Raw genomic sequence first — 17,515 nt, 5'->3', positions numbered from 1 at the left:
AGAAAAATGCACTCAACAATGATCTTGTTTTCGTGTGCAGTAATTTGTTTGTTTAAAGGCTTTTCTCTTCCAATCAGAAGAGAATATAAGATATTTCCTATCTGAATCTATTTGCTAAATTTGGCAAAATGTGTTTTTCAAAACTTTTGGGAAAGGGTCATTTTACATCATGTACCACCGTAATTTTAAAATCATAATTAAATCTTGATCTCTTGAGGTCTTTTGTGGGGAGAGAGTTGTGGTGGGTTTTTTAAGAAAGCTAAAAATATTATATATCCTGATCTGATGATAATAAAAAATTCTAGGAGTAGGATAGAGTGAAATGCAGTGCCACTGAGATAAATTCTTTCAAAGGGTTAATCATTAAAGGAAATCTGTCAGAACATCAGTTATCTGGAGAATCTTACCTGAATATTGATTTTTATGTGAAAATAAAATTCTACCTTCAGATTATGTATGAAGCAATTGACTTAATGTGACCTTTGGCCTAGAATAAAGAAGATTTTTCTGTTATATTTGTGGCTTGAGGGCTCATGGCCCCGCTTCGTGACATAAACAGGTCCAGCCTAAAATGCAGTCACTGCCCAGCAGACTACAAATTTCAGTCAAAAAAGAGAAACTGAGCACAGATCTCCTAAATGGCCAACCCAATAGCCTATGAAACTAGTTCGCAGTGTCCCAGTTTGATTTCTACATCTTATCTGCATGGCACTACAAAAAAAACACCATTAAGGCAAGAGGTTTTAATAGTTACATTCTCTTCAGTGCCAGACATAATCACAAAATACTGTGATGATATACTGCATATGAGGCACATAACAGAGAAAATACCTGAATGAATACTACCTGGTGTCAGCCATGCATGGGCAGAATATTATTCTTGGCACCTCTCACAATGGCATGGTTTTCTTGCCATTGTGAAAACAGTAATTTCACTGATTCACCAGATTTAGGCTAGTGGTACATGAGAACATGACTCTTGAGAACCAATTAAATTCTCTTTGTTTATTGGATATACAGAGAATGAAAGATCAGGTTGAAACCCTAAATTACCTTCAGTTTCTTAATGGCAGTAGAAGGTAAGTGCAGCTGTAGGGATGCAACTTACAAAAAGGCTAAAACCATCAGCTGGAAACACCTGGAGGAAGAGTCAGTGAGAAATTTGCTCTTACATTAGTTCAACTCTTGATGATTCTGTACAATCAGCTTGACTTTTTTATTTCCTCATGCAACAGGATCCTTCAATACTGATTTAGCTACACAATTACTCAACAGAACAATTACTTAATTGCTTAACTTGAACATTAACAGCCAAATAATAACAGCTAAATAAATAAAGATTAGTTTTCTAGATCCCAGCAGTACCCCCAAAAACACATCAGCTAGAAATCTAGACACACTTACCCTTATTTGTAGTCATTTGTTCAATATGTGTGCTTCTTCAAGTACTCCCTGATCATTAACTTTTTTACTTATAAAGCATGTAAAGTTGCAAAATAGAAATGCCTTCACTGCACACAGAAACTACTCATAATAATACTGTTGCAGTAGTTCAAGAAACTTACTGGTTTTGTAGCAGTCAGGAACCCAAGATACATTTGAAAGGTACATTGAGCTCAGGCCATTGAAGTATTTTTTACTGTACTCTCCAGGGCAATAAAATCAGCATAGATGTGGGCAGAACAAACCTTCCATATGAACAGAGAACAAACTCATGCTAGTGCTTTCCATTTAAACCCTGCCTTTAGACATCCCAACTCTCCCTTTTTAAGGTATTAGTAGTTTTGTTGTGTTTTTATCATGGGTAATTTGCAGGTCTAAATTTTAAAGATATCTGCTGGGTGTATCCTAACTAAAAAATAATAATAACACCAAAGATATCAGATGTCAGATGTCAGACATCCATCAGATGTCTCTCTAGTACACCTCCTTTTCATTTAACTACTTTTTGATAAGGCATATCAGCAATTTCCTTTTCTTAAAGCCTTAACTAAGATAATTTTGCTAATCTTTAGCCTGTTACTTTTAGTTTGTTTAGTATTACACTATACAGTATAATCCTTCTGACACAATCAGCTAGCTTCAATGATGAATTAATGTATCAAAGACATCACCTCCAGGTATGCAGAACACCTTTGCTGCTGCAGACTTCTTGAATTCCACAGAGAAATGTAAACAGATAGAGTGTTTCCAGCTGAATATAGCAACATAGGAAAGAGCAGTACAGTGTTGTCATTTCAAGTTAAAAGGTAGCAATCTGTTATTGTGATCAGTTACTTAAAGGCTGCTTTCAAGCTAGCTTTCCAGTCAAAAACGCTTAAATATTTAATTCTTTTTCTAAGAGATCATGAACCAGTTCCTTGAGTGAAAACAGATCATGCCTGAATTCAACATACTTCAATATAAAAATGATGGTTTCATTCACAGGAAAAAATATATGAAAAGTAACATATCTGATGGAACTCTAGCCTTGATAGATACAGAGACATAAAATTTGAAATGTAGTGCTAGTTTTGTCACAGGTAACATAATGCAGAATTTAGGCCAAGATGCCTTACAAAAGTGTCACAGTTTTAAATGCAATACCCAAATGTGTTCCAACCCAGTGTGACATTTCTGTCTTTGGAGTGTTCTCTGTTTTGCAGCCCTGACTAACTTCAGACATCAAATTCCAGTTATGAATGATGAGATGAAGGAATCAGGGCCAAGTGTGTACCTTGCATTGTCACTGTGGTATAGATAACAGAAAACTGTGCACTATGTTCCAGGCCCACAATCTGAACTTTTTGTTTGTTTTGTTATTTGGGGTTTTTTTTAGAATATAAAAGTGCATACTGTTTATTAGTTATTCCTTTGATTAAAAAAAAAACATTGCAATGAAGTCAACATGGCCTTCTTGCTCCTATTCCTATTCCTCTTATTCACTCACTACTTCACTATCCATTGTTTGCTCTTCATCAACCCGTGATGGTTTTTCCAAATCTAGCAGATTTTGCATGAGCAAAGCAAACAGTATTTGATCCCAGAAAACAAATTAAATTAGGAGTATATACTGACTGCTCACAGATGAGTCACTTTCTACTTCTAGTAAGACTCTGCATCCATACCTTGAATGTCTAGTGCCTGACAAGTAAATTATTTCATCCAGCTTAGTTGCTGCTCATGTGATGGAAAAAGGAAAACAGGCAGCTTCATTGTCTTTTAGACAGACTCAAATGAACATCCTATTGCATTCACAACCTACATAAGCTGATTCCTCCTTCCATGGTGTTACTCTTCTGTGGAACGAAGGACAGTTTGCTCTCTGCACCCAGCAGAGAAGACAAATGCTGCTCTACCTATGGACTACAAAGGAGGGAAGGAGGGAGGGAGGGAGAGGGAGCTTTGTGCCTTCCCTGCTTCTCCCTCACTCCAGCTTTGTGCTCTGGCCAGATGCAAGGTGACCCTAAGAAGTTACATGTGTGGACTTAAAGATTACAAGACAGAAAGAAAGTGGAGTGGATGGTCCTTTTTTTTTTTTTTTCTCCTCCTGTATATGGAAATCCTTTCTGTCTTTCCTGGGTGCTCCCTCTGTAGACTGACGAACAACAGGTCAGAGGAGATGGAAAGGCTTTTTACCTGCCAATCCCAGAGTTCAGGATGTGTTGTTTCTCCTGCAGCAGTTGATGACAACAACCTTAGCAGCACTGGAGCTGCATTCCTACGCTGTAACAGGGGAAGCAGGACCAAGGGCCTGAACTAAGGTCTTGGCAGGTAAGTGAAGGAGCAACCAGTATCAAAGGGCTTCATTTGCAAGTGTACATCTTTATAATGTTTAAGTCTTAATATGTCCTCTGCTTTACCTGGGAGCTTAAACTTCCAGATTTCAGACGAGTATTTGAGAATACCTATTAGCTCTGCCAAATGCTTGAAAAACAAGTGTTGAAGAAACTCATAAATGTAGAGAACCTATAAAGAAAGATTATTTGTGCTAAAGATGTCTCAGAGCTGGATTTCTTCTTAGAGTTGAGCAGGAGGTATTTAGATCAGTGAGGAAGGGAGAAGCTTTATGCTACAAACATATTTTTGTAGCAACATTTAGAGTGAGAGCGTCATTGTATGATGAATACTTAATATTCAAAATATGAGCTCTTGAGATTGGAAGGGGGTTTTTTTGCTTGGTTGCTTTTCTCTCAACTGGACACATAGGGAACACCTGATGAAAGAAAATTTCCATCTCCTTACTACATTCCACTTCCTAAGCTTAATTAACAGAAACAGGTTTTCCATATGAATATCCATATCACTCAAAACATTTTTTATTTTAGTATATATTTATATATATATATATTAGTATACAATACCATGTTCAGAAGATTCATGCAGAACACACACAGAGGAAGTCTTTACCACTACAGCAAATCTGATTTAAAAGATATTTGCAGAAAAATAAGTTATTCTATTTAGTGGTTTAAAAAAGAAGCAAAAACCCCATTAAAAAACATCCTTGCATAAATGAACTCTTTCTTTTCCTTGCTTGTGGTAATATGAGGGTAATGTATGCCTTTCTTCTCAGAGGCCAGTATGTTTTACTTTTTGGAATGGAAAACAAATTTAGGTCAGAAGAGGAAATCATAAGGAGCTGCCACATGCTAAATTCTGTATCTGAGCCATCTACTGCTATGGTATCTTGGAGAGAGAAAAGGGAACATTCATAAAGACTGAAAAACTATCCAGAACTGGTAGGGCATCAAAGCCCCATCAATATCCAGATCAGATATTCATCCCGGCCCCTCTTACTGTTGCTAGTATTCTCAGTTAACTAAGTGAAATTACTCCAAAAGTGACCTCTGAGTATTTGCCCTTCTTTCAGGGGATAAACTGTGAGCTTCTAAAAACTGCATGTGCTAATAGTAAATTAAAATTCATCCCAGTTCAGGAGAAAAGTCATTATAAAAATTTTTCTTCAAAATTTTAGACACAAGAGTGAAAAATGATATCCTATATAGGTCTGTATCTTTTAAAAGTTTGCATTACTATAGTCATAGTTTTAAATTAACTTTCTCTAGACAAAATAAAGTGTTGTACTACATTGCAGCCTCACTGTTAGGAATGAAGACAGAGGAGACAATGCAGGAAGACCAACACATACAACCAAACTGGAGAGTATCCAGGTCATAGAAGAATGGTAAGTTGGTCAAACTGTTACCTAAAAAGTGTTTTGTCTTTAATTAATATTGAGAATTGTCTTGGGTTTAATTATTTGGAAATGTCTTTTCAATTGCTTTTTCTCCAAATATTCTATACAAAAGGAAGCAAAATCTGTCCTGACAATGAAATGACAGCAAGTCAGGCTTATTTACAGTTTTCTTATTTGTGGGGAAGGACCACGGGGAGAAATGGAAGGTGCATGAACTGTTCCATAGGTGGGTCTCTATAAGAAGCCTCTGCTATCTGTGACAGCACTTTTTTCTGCCTATCCAGACAAGAAGAAAAAATATTAGTCAAAAGTGTACTTCATGAGCAGATTTTTAACATGGCTACCTTTCATAAAACAGCTTGAACTATGGTTCCACTGGAATTAAAAAACAGTACCTTGCAACCTGGGTTAAACACACTGAAAGTTTGAGCTTCTACTTCTGTCTAAAGCCTGGGCCCACATTAATCGTGGGGGGAAAAAGGCTAACTGTCAGGAGCCCTGAGTTCTCTTATCCCATAAGAAGGAAATTAAAACTTTAAAGGACATATATGATGGTAAAACAATCCAAACAACTCATTGACTTTATTGCTAATCATGGTCTTTAATGAGAAGACAATACCACAAATTTCTACAAAATACAATTGTGAAGAGAGCTTCCCAATAGACAATAAGGGAGCCCAGGTTGTTTGTCAGCCCCATCCCCCTCAGCAGGTTCTTTGCACTCTCCGCTGAGGAGAGTGCAAAGTCCTGAGAGGACTGTTCACCTTAAAATCTGTGTTTACACTTTTTCATTCAGTTTACAATTACTTTGTAGTTAAACAATATGTGATTTATCACAACTAGCTTCCCATCATCCAGTCTGCCTTGCATGCAGAGTAAGAGTTGATAAATTGACTTGAACAGAAACTATATAGACAAATGTCACTTATTGTGCATCATGGTAACATAGAAGCTAATGACAAGAGCTAGTAAAGCTCTTGTGGATCAGGAAGGTGAGAGCAAGTGCTCAAAATTAAGTTTGAAACTATATTTAATTGTTGCTAAGTAATCTGGATAATTACTTTCTTAAGGTATTCATTAGCACATTAATGGATTAGGGACACTAGTAAGTCTTCTGATCACTTACCCGGCACATCCACTGGTAAAAGCTACAAATAGTTTCCTCCAGGAAAGGGAAATAAGGACTTTTCCCCATTTCTTCTCTTTCCAGAGTTACCAGCAAAATCCATTACATCTCATGCCAAAAGGTCATCATTCAGGTCAATAGCATGAAACAGAGGCAAGCTTAGCAACCCTTACATACAAGCACAGAAAAATATGCTAATTTAAAATCTCTCTGAATTAGTACTTTGTTTGGCCTCATTAGTATGCTTTTGGCTGCCAAGAGCATTTTGTTTTTCTTGTTCTTCTCAAATGAAATCTTTTACAGTCACCATCAGAGGCAGGCAAGGACATCAGGTGTTTTCTAAATTCCTCACAAGAGTCCATTTCCAGCTTCCTGGAATCTCCTCTAACTGCAAAGGCAGGAATTCAGTGCTCTTATGGGATTTTTTTTCTTTGAGCCACATGGCTAAGAACACCAGCAGAAAACACAAGTGTAAAGTCAAGTGCATGTCTCATAACATTAAACACATTTAGTGGGCTATTGGGATAATGAATGCACAAGAGCAAACAAAATTCCCCTGTTACTGCTGAAGCCTTGTTGCTTCCAGTTTTCACTTTGGAATAAAGTGCCATTGAAAAGAGAATTTTTGAATGAATGCATGAAAACTCTGTTACAAAAATAGAGCCATATTTGTAATGATATTTGCTTTTGCAGCCAAAACCCAACTGCAGATGAAATTTTGTCTTGGGCTCAGAATTTTGACAAGATGATGAAAACACCAGCTGGGAGGAACCTTTTCAGAGAGTTTCTCAGAACGGAGTATAGTGAGGAGAACCTGCTTTTCTGGCTTGCATGTGAAGATCTAAAGAAGGAACAGAACAAGAAAGTTATTGAAGAAAAAGCAAGACTTATATATGAAGATTACATTTCTATACTATCACCAAAAGAGGTAAAGCTGTAAATGTTACATTTGCATTTTCTGTTATCCCAGTGCAGAAATGTTATACACTGGATTGCCAGGTGAGCATCTGGAAGTCTGTCAGATGAAAGTCTTAGTATGAACATTAGTTCAAGAAAGGAAGGGACAGAAACAGTAAAGATGCAGGCACTGGGCCATTTAGCAATACTAGACACAACACATTCAAGTTCTCTGTAAGGCTTGAGAAACTCCAGTAAAAGAAGGCTGAGAAATAGGCTTGCTTCTTCAGTAACGCTACATGTCTGACAGAGAGAGGAGGTAAGTAATGCAAATGGATTTCTGGAGAATGAGCACCAAAATTAAGGGGGTTAAATCAGAATCTTTATAGATTTATCTGCTGCTACAATTGTCTGGGAGAAAAATCCAAATTTCTGCTGGTTATTCCTATGTGAGTCAAAGAATGAAGCTGAAATATTTTATCTAATGAAATGTGTAATATCTAGGGAACTATGTAAGATTTTATTCAACTCTTTAACAGAAATAGGCAAATTTTGAAATTATCTTCACCTGTAGTAAAGAAAAAGCATCTCTATCAAACCATGATTTGTAATACAAAGGGATATATAAATATATAAGCACTATAGAAGAGTTGGTTCTTAGGCCACATCATGTACCTTTATCTTCTTTTCCTTGTCTTTGTGCATTGCATTTGAATTTGGCATTATGCTAATTTATGCTCACTCTGGACCTTGCTTCCTACATTTTACTTTTTCACTGCATTCAGTAATAATTTGCAACTTCATTCATATGAATTAAGCCAAAAGTGATTTATAGCTCCATTATCTTCTCTTGTGCCATAGTATCTACTTTTGCTTCGGAGTAAAATACAATTGCCAATACAGCAAGCTAATAATGAGGTTTTTCTTCTAACACTGTTATTTTTACCAGATAGGTATGTGATGAATGCTCAGTTGTCTTTTTTAAGCTAAGAGCAATCAGCATATAAAATCGAAACACTAAGCATTGTTTGACTTAAAGTTCAACAAAACTTTTCACAAACTTGGTGCACTGTATGTGTTCAGGTCTCATAAATCCAGTTGCTCCTGCCCATACTGGAAATCTTACGAGGCAAACAAGATCTGTTTGAAATGCATTAGAACAGCATGAGAACTGAAAAAATTCTTGTTCATCCAGGCATTCCTTTCCAGATGTTACCTTTTGGCATAAGAGCTGAAATATTTAGCATAACTCGTTCAGTAAAGAATTTATTGAGGCAGAAGGTCTTAGTGTTCTAAACAGATACTTCATATTCATCTGTTTAGTAAGAAAATACCTTTAGTAATTCCAACTAGATTTTGCCATCTGGCATTAGTGAGTCACTGAAGAAAGACAATGCAAATTAACAGTTCCAAAATTAATTTTGTTTTTTGCATTCTCTAAGTGCAATTAACTTTTATTATGCTTAGTGGCTCAAAACCCCACTATCCTGCCAAATTTGAGGGTTTTTTTATCCCAGCTATTATGTTTGATATTGAAGAACCAATTAGCCGCAAGAACTTTTTTTGTTGATATAAATGTGTGTGCCTGCATGTCAGAAGGAGAATTGCTTAAATCTTAGTATGTCCTTTCTATGCAGTAGAAATGCAATGGTCTGGGCTTGAAATCTATTCAAACACGTTCTGAAGACACATGGCTGCAACACTGCCACCTAAAACTACCATAGCACGGTACTCCTGCCCACACTCACCAGCTGAGTAGCACCACTGGTATCTCATAGTTGTGCCTTCTGACTGATAACCAAGTGACAGGCATTTATCTACTCTGGATTTTAGCCCTTTTCTCCTTAGCTGAGTAAACCCTTGATGGTCCCAGTGGGCTTTGCTGCTACTGCCATTTCATTTAATCCAGAACACATTAATTTACTAAGTTTTAGAGCATTTTGTAGATAAAACTGTACATTCACTCAGATTTCTAAAGGATATTCTAAAATCATCTGGGCATTCATCCCAAGAATAATATGTCCAGTCAGTCACTAGTGGACTGGCTAGTGTCCCTCAGGGGTCTGTGCTGGGGCCAGCTCTGTTTAGTATTTTTATTGATGACATGGATGAGGGTATCGAGTCTTTCATTAATAAATTTGCAGATGACACTAAGCTGGGAGCATGTGTCAATCTGTTGGAAGGTAGAATGGCTCTTCAGAGAGACCTGGAATGGTTCGCTGGATGGGCAGAACCCAATAAGATGAACTTAAATAAGTCCAAATACCAAGTCGTGCATTTTGGCCACAATAACCCCCTGGAATGTTACAGGCTGGCAATGGTGTGGCTGGACAGTGCCCAGGCAGAAATGGACCTGGGAGTTCTGGTGACAGCGGCTGAACATGAGCCAGCAGTGTGCCCTGGTGGCAAGAAGGCCAGTGACATCCTGGCCTGGGTCAGGAATGGTGTGTCCAGCAGGAGCAGGGAGGTCATTCTTCCCCTGTACTGGGCACTGGTCAGGCCACACCTCGAGCGTCCAGTTCTGGGCCCTCAGTTTACAAAGGACGTTAAGATGCTTGAACACGTCCAGAGGAGGCAACGAGGCTGGTGAGGGGCTTGGAAAACAATCCATTTGGAGAACAAATGAGGGAGCTGGGTTTGTTTAGCCTGGAGAAAAGGAGACCCAAAGGTGACTTTATCATTCTCTACAACTCCCTGAGGCGTGGCTGTAGTCAGGTGGGGGTTGGTCTCTTTCTCCAGGCAGCAACTGACAGAACAAGTGGACACAGTCTCAGGCTGCACCAAGGGAAATATGGGTTGGATATTAGGAAAAAGTTTTTTACAGAAGGAGTGATAAAGTACTGGAATGGTCTGTTCGGGGAGGTGGTGGAGTCACCATCCCTAGAATGAAAGACTGGATGTGGCACTCCCATGGTCTTGTTGAGGTGTTAGGGCTGGGTTGGACTCAAATGATCTTGAAGGTCTCTTCCAACCTAGTCATTTTGTGAGTCTGTGGTTCTGTGATTCTGTCCTTTTCTGCCCAGGCCCAGGAGTTCATCACAAATGGTAAGTAAATGGGAAGCTAAAACTGAAACTTGCTAACAACTTCAATATGGATATAGGATCTCCTAAAAGTATGAATTACCAGATGTTAAAGAGTCCTGACATGAAGAACAAATCTGAAATAGTTAATATTAGTGGAGAGATTAACACAATAAAAATGATAAAAATCCCTGAGTAATTTGTAAAGAACAAGTGTAGTACAGCCTGAAACAAACCAAACCAAAACCAAAACCAAAACACAAACAAACAAAAACCCAACAAAACAAAACAAATTTCTCTAGAGCAGATAAGAATGATGAAATCTTCCAAAAGTTTAACCACAGATGCTCAGAAAACACCCCAAACCAAACACCAAAAAACTGCAGCTCTCTGAATGGGGGTAATTCAACATTAATTTCAGATAACTTTAAATACATACAAATTATTTTTAAGGGAAAACAATATATTTTGGAAAACTGTAGTTGCACTGCATTTAATCTGCTATACAGCTGCACTTCATTGTACAGACCTTAAGATGGATGCAAAGACCAAGCCAAAACTGAAAATAGAGTTGATGGTCTCAGTGCATTCTTTCAGAACCATCACACAGTAATTGTGTGATGGTTCTGAAAGAAGCACAGAGCATTACTTGAATAACTGATAAACTCAACATGTTCAATGGAGCCCTGAGAAATGAAGATATATATTACAGCTTTTCCAATGTTATTGTTTTATTATTCTGTGCTCATCTCCTTCAGGTTAGTCTTGATTCCCGGGTGAGAGAAGTGATCAACAGAAACTTGTTGGATCCCAGCCCTCACATGTATGAAGACGCCCAGCTCCAGATATACACCTTGATGCACAGAGACTCTTTTCCAAGGTTTTTGAACTCTCAGATTTATAAGTCTCTTGTTGAAAGTATTACAGGCGCTACTTCTGAAACTTAATTTTCAAACAAAATAACTGGATTTTTTTTTTTTTTTTTTTGGGGGGGGGTGGGTGGGATGGAAGAAAAGTAGTTTAGTAACATCTAGAGCTGGGTTCCTGGAGAACTACAGTTTAGCATTACTCAGGCTACTGTGAAGAAAAAAAATACATATTATGGTCTCTGTCTACATTTTTACCAAGGGCCTCCTTGCTCAAGATGGTGTGGGAAGGGATTCATGGATTTGCCAAAATACATTTGTTTCACACTTCTTTCACCCTACTGCAGTCAAGATTGCAATGATGTATTTGTAGTTTTATGAACAGTCTCCTTGTGTATCCTCACACTGCATGTGCAAGGTAAAACTGCTTCACTTACCACTTAGTTGTTGCAATATTTAATCCAATAACATAAATTATATCTGTATTTAAAAACTTTTTTTTGTGCAATACAGTCCTATGGTACATAGAAACAATTGCAGCAAACCAGAAAGAGGCTTGCATTTTTTAACATCACTAACTAAAAAGCCAATTTTTAAGGTGTAGCATTACTCTACATGCTCTACTGAGTACAATACACTGACTTTTTGAAGCCAATATTTCTGTACAGAGAAAAAGAGCTATTTATCACTGTTTATTTAAAATAAATCAAGCGGAGGATTCCTCTGGTTGTTCACTGCCAAAACTGTGGCATTTTCATTACAGAGTTTGCAATGTCAAAGAAAAAGAAAAATAAAAGAAGAAAAAAAAAGCACAAATCACTTAAAGGGATCCATTTCTGGGTGACACAATCTATGCGCTGATATTGTTTAATTGTTAAAAGAACAAAGATTTTCAATGTACATTTCAGATGTCAGATACTGTAATTGATTTATTAAAGACTGGCTATCCAGTTCTAACACTGTTGTATAATGTTATGTACTTCAGAAAAAAAAAACAAAACAAAACAAAAAAAAACCAAGAAACAACACAAAAAGCTTGATAATTTAGTTTTTTGAATAAAGAAATTTAATAAAGATTGCCTACATGTAGCATTTTAGAGCATTTTAGAACACTTTGATGAACTGCATCTGTTCTGTAAGATTTTTTTTTGAAAGCTAAATCCAGTAAAAAAGGTTTTTAAACTAAGTAATGTTTTCTGAGGTGGCAGGTTAAAGAAGACTTATCTTAGCTTCTAGCCTCAATGATTTTGAACAACTCCTTGAAAACAAGGGGTTTGGAGAGTAATATTAAACCAAACTTCAAGGGCTTCTATACCCACAGATCTTACCCAAGCAAAATGCCTACAGAAACACAATGGGTATCTTTCCTGGGTAAAGATTCCTGTACTGAGCCCTTAATCTGAGCTAAGGCAGCACAGTATTCCCATCACTAGGCTGCCATGGTGTTTTTAATAGGTGTTTGCTGGGCCTTTTTATCAAAGAATGTCCAGTTTCAGGACACATTTTGATGTTTAAAGAGATAGTGACTTGGAACTTAAAAAAAGCCCATCTTCATATCTACCATATACAAGCAAAATGAGTGTTAGCATCCCTCATAAACGGCTAAAGATATACGAAGAAATTGCTCTGAATACTTGTTAAATATATATATATGTGTGTGTGTGTATATATATATTTAATACTGACAACCATACTAAGACTTGACAGGCAAGGTTCTTCTCACTTACGTAGGACTACACATGGCACAAGCCCATGGCTTTTGATCGGCCTGAAAGGTCTGGCAGTTGTGTCCTTGAGTGGAATCTAGCCTGAAGACAGTTGGCTCCAACCCCTCAGTTACTCCCTGCGGGCAGCCTCCAGTGCCGGCTCTGGTGGGAGCTGCTGCTGCCAAGGCAGGTCTGCTGTGACACCGTAACTGGGAGGATGCAGGTCTTAGTTTATCTTCTGGGGCTTATTTTTTTTCCCTTTGTTTTACTACCTCTCATTTTCTTAATTTATTGAACATGCTTCAGATAGCAGGTTTGGGGAATTTTTTAGTCATTCTTTTTACTTGAAATCTGTGTGCTTTTTTTGGATATATATGTGAACAATTTAACAAACTGTTTCTTAAACTCATTTGGTTTTGTAATTTATATAGAATTCAGGAGATGATTAAAAGGGCTATTCTCTATTCCCTATGCAAATATTTTAACTGTTGTAGTGTTTGACAAAATGGGATCTAAAACAAAAATCTGCAAAGTGGAAAAACAAATCTGTTTACAGTGGCATTGCTGACTATCCTACCATATTCAGCACTTTTAAATATTGTTATTTATGAAAATGTAGTTTAAATGCAAGACAAAATATTTATAAATGTTTCTTTTAATAAATACCTGTTTTGTCTGAAAGTGCTACCGTGTTACGACAACTTTATTCATGTTGGTTAGCTACTTACCATTATGAATAAAATATTCAATTATTATACTGATAGAATATGAGCTATGATGTTTACAAAACCTGAGGGGGGGAAAATTCAGTGAGAAAGGACTGCCTCCTTCTACTGTGAAATGCTGTTAGAAAAAAATAATTTTTCTTGCTTTTTTCTTAATTGGAATTTAACTATGGTCCTACATATGTCTAGTATCATTTGACTACTTATATTTACTTGGTACTAAACATATACAGCATCATATATGTATATATTTACATAGTGTAATTTCAAGTTGTTGGTGTTTGAGGCACAACACATTTAGTGCACACATCTAAGCAATGTGTAAGAGATATAACTGCATGCATAAGTATGTAGACTTGAATATTTTTAATGTTACTATTTGATGGTGACCTGCTAATCATAAGATATCTTTATAAGATATTTCACACAGGTAGAAGCTCTTGTCAACACAGACAAGTCATCTTTTCAAGATAGTTGTAAAGCTAGGTGTGCAGGCCCTAAAATATTACCTTGATTTCTAGCATAAGATTCCAAAATCTGTATTTGGAAACTGTGACATCATTTTGAAAACTATTACACAGTCTTCAGTGTAATACTGCAATGAAATCACGTTCTAAATTTATTGTCTAAAATCCTCTATTGGGAGGGATTTACAAATTGAACATAGAATGTAAAATTTATTTCTTGGAGCAAATGCTCATGATAAAACATTTAATATACATTTCATTTATCAGTTTGGGTTTTTCAAATTTTTTTATGACAAAAATGGATGTGGTCCAAATGGACAATACATAACATGATCTCATTGCCTATCATACAGTTCTTTGAACACAAATTGTAAGAAAATCAAGTTATAAAACTGATTTTTTGTGCATGCAGTGTACAATACACTTTGAAAGACTGCCTAAATACACTTATTCTATAGCTTGGAATAAAAAAAAGTATGTATTTAACTTGTATTTTAGTTTTTCATGAGAATGTATATAGCAAATGCACTACAGAAAAGTGAGTTATGTTTTTGTCACTTTTGCCCAGTGTTTAAAATTCCTGTCAAATAGAGCCTTATGCCAAAGAGCCAAAAATAAGCAGTGTCCTTCTGTACCCTTCTGTCCATTAGGCTGCAAAGAAACTGAATCTATCATGTTACATGTGTTCAACTTAGCTGATAACAGCCAGCTTTCATGTGACTGAGCTTAAAGTAGTTTTGGATGAAGCAAAACACACAGACAGTATCATGAGCATTCCGATTAGCCTGAAGGCACATGTGGTATGAAGGAGACTAGAGGTTTAAAGACAGGTCGGTGCCACAGGTGGCTGGGCTGCAGGTTAAACAGCTATGGCACAGTACTATGGAAACATGGTCATGGCACATCCCGGCCCACAGCCAGTCCATAACTCACTTGAGTACCTGTGGAGCCCACATCGTTTGCAGGACAACAGAAAGTGGTCCAGACTTCAGCTAGCAGTAGCTATTTTTTTAAATTAAAAGCATGCTGAAGTGCTGCTAAGCTGTGGTCTAAACCAAGCAAATAAAGGAGACCTACACTCTAGCTTCAACAGCCAGGGTTTAAGATGTCATCTCATGCCAAATTGATTCCCTAGGCAGCAATTACAAGGAGCATATGTCTGTGGAGCCAATATCTAAAATCAGGCAGGGGGCTTTTTCAGTGAGAGCAGCTTGCTGGACTGGCCATGCTGTGAGCCCGCTCAGGAACCCACAACTTCTATATGCAGGAAGTGGTTGCAAAAGGCATTTAGCAGAAGTATTCTGCAACACCAATTCAAAAGCAATCAAAGCTGATATAAGAAAGTCTCTAACTTCAGCAACTCTCTACACCATGAAGATTAAAGTCTGTATTTTCACAATGTCACTGAGCCTGTTTCTGGCATTGTTGACTCAGCCAGCAGAGCCTGAGCCCTTATCAAATCCAACAAAGCAAAAAATTAAGGTTGCACACAGGCAATGTCTCCCCCCAAGTTGATCAGAATCGTGTCTAACTATCAACTTCCAAACAGGGTTTTTCTCAGCCTATGATGCTGTTATTTTTTAAGAGACCCAAGAACAGTCCTGTAGCACATCCTGGGACAAATACAGATCACAGACAAATACGAATACACATCTTGGACAGATACAGTGACAAAAATCCCATCCTGTTCACCAACACACTGAGTAGTGTGTGACAAAGCATCAGCCCTGTTCAAACATGTCCTGAATACTTCTGCCAGCAGTACCACTGATGTTGGTGGGATGAAAGAACAGGGCAAAAATAGTGCCAAAATCAGCTGGATGAAGACTAGACAGAAACACTGTCTGCATATTATTTTAACTTTATACCAAAAGCCTGATTTTGCCCCTTCCTTTATCCATGAACTCACCTTGTGGAAATCCACCCTTATCATTTAAATCAGGGATATGATTCAGGTGATTCAAAAGCTGACCATCAGTCATTGACTCAGATTACTTTTTTTTTTTTTTTTTCCCTCAAATACTTTATCTTAAATTATCACTTACTCTAAGTTTCCTGAGTTTTCCATAGGTCTCTTCACATGCTGGGCTCACACAGCAGCTAGACTCTCATACATTGTTACAGAACATCAAAATATTTTTTCTGTTAAAGCATAAATTGGGTCATTTTTCCTTTATGCTTCTGGAAGATTTCAAGGAGCTTCATTGGCAGGCAGTAGGGGGTGCAAAGGAAGCTTTTGGTGGGTGAGATTTCATAAGTGATGGCCTTGGGTTTTTATCAGTGCCAGACAACTCATGTAGACTGTACATTCTCCACAAAGATCTTCCAGTGTGCCTTTTACTAATAAATTATTGCTACACTGTATTTTACCAATACACCTTATTCTAAGTTGTACACTTAAAATCATAGAAAAAAAATTATCTACCCATTAATTTTAATGTTTAATAGTTTGAACAGCAAATCTACATTAATTTTAATGTTTAATATTTTGAACAGTAAATTCGCACACTGGCCTTTGGATTTCCATCATGGAACAAAGCCTTCCAAGTCTTCTTTTCTGACTACCAAAACTACTTAGGTTTTCAAGAATTATTCTTGTTTTTGATATTACATTTGTGAAAATAACAATTTACTAATGTTTCATAAGGAAGTAACTGCTATTCCAACAGTGCAATTTAGTTGTAAGATATGATTGCCTAGTTCTGGTAAGACATGAACAAGGACAGAAGGAAGGCAAGGACACAACTCTGACTCCTTCAATGATTGTAATATAAAATACTGCCTAATAATTTTTTTATTGATAATTGCACATCTTTATAATAAAATATATTCTTGAAACTGTTTCGAGTTCAGCCCAGAATCTCATTAATGATGTTATACTAAAACAAGGTAATATGCACTTGCTCTGCATTTCAGGAGGGATTTGCCCAGATCATCCCACAACATACATTTCCTAAAAAGGGCTGCATCCTCACTGCTTTCTCATTTGGAACTTACACGTAAAACACTGTACTTCGACCTTTATTTTGTAAATGAGTTGTCTTTTAGTCTCACTGCTAATCTCTGATGTGAAGGCACTTTGAATTGCCCTTTGTTCCTCCGACAATTCATCTCTTTTTCTCTAAATGTTTAATTTTGCACCTGCTTTCAGTATGGGGCTATCCTTCCACAATATTAGCATGTTCCTTCTCAGTGTACGCTAATTCTTAAGATTTCTTCTGGAGGGAGAAGGCCTGTAAGAGTAACCTGGCTATCTAAAACCCCAGCTCACACTTCCCACCAATCTCACTTTCATCTATGCAGGCTTTAAACCGCCCCGGTAGAAACCTCAGTACCCTCGAGGCTCTTGCTCAGAAGTCCTGCTATAAGCCTGGGATACGGAGGATTTGGTGGGGTTTGAGGCTTTTTTAATTTTTCTTTTTTGGTACAGAATGACTAAACCCCACCCCTCCGGGGCCTGCAGAGGGCGCTCGGGGCGCTCGGCCTGGGCATGAGGCGAAGCCCCGCCCCGACAGTGCTGGCCAATCG

The 17,515-nt window shown here is 37.4% G+C and overlaps 1 protein-coding gene across 1 annotated transcript in view; it reads left to right on the top strand.

The window, feature by feature from the left end:
- Window positions 1–11,366, top strand: part of RGS17 (regulator of G protein signaling 17) — a 28,394-nt gene extending 17,028 nt beyond the window's left edge. Inside the window, exons 2-4 of the mRNA XM_066315501.1 lie at window positions 5,078–5,167; window positions 6,999–7,233; window positions 10,982–11,366. Of these exons, the coding sequence (XP_066171598.1) occupies window positions 5,078–5,167; window positions 6,999–7,233; window positions 10,982–11,170 (514 nt within the window). The 3' untranslated portion in view covers window positions 11,171–11,366. The remainder of the gene's footprint in view (window positions 1–5,077; window positions 5,168–6,998; window positions 7,234–10,981) is intronic.
- Window positions 11,367–17,515: the final 6,149 nt, after the last annotated feature.

This window comes from Sylvia atricapilla, chromosome 3, assembly GCF_009819655.1.
Source record: "Sylvia atricapilla isolate bSylAtr1 chromosome 3, bSylAtr1.pri, whole genome shotgun sequence".
In the NCBI taxonomy this organism is placed as follows: domain Eukaryota; kingdom Metazoa; phylum Chordata; class Aves; order Passeriformes; family Sylviidae; genus Sylvia; species Sylvia atricapilla.
This window is presented reverse-complemented; position numbering and strand designations above follow the sequence as displayed.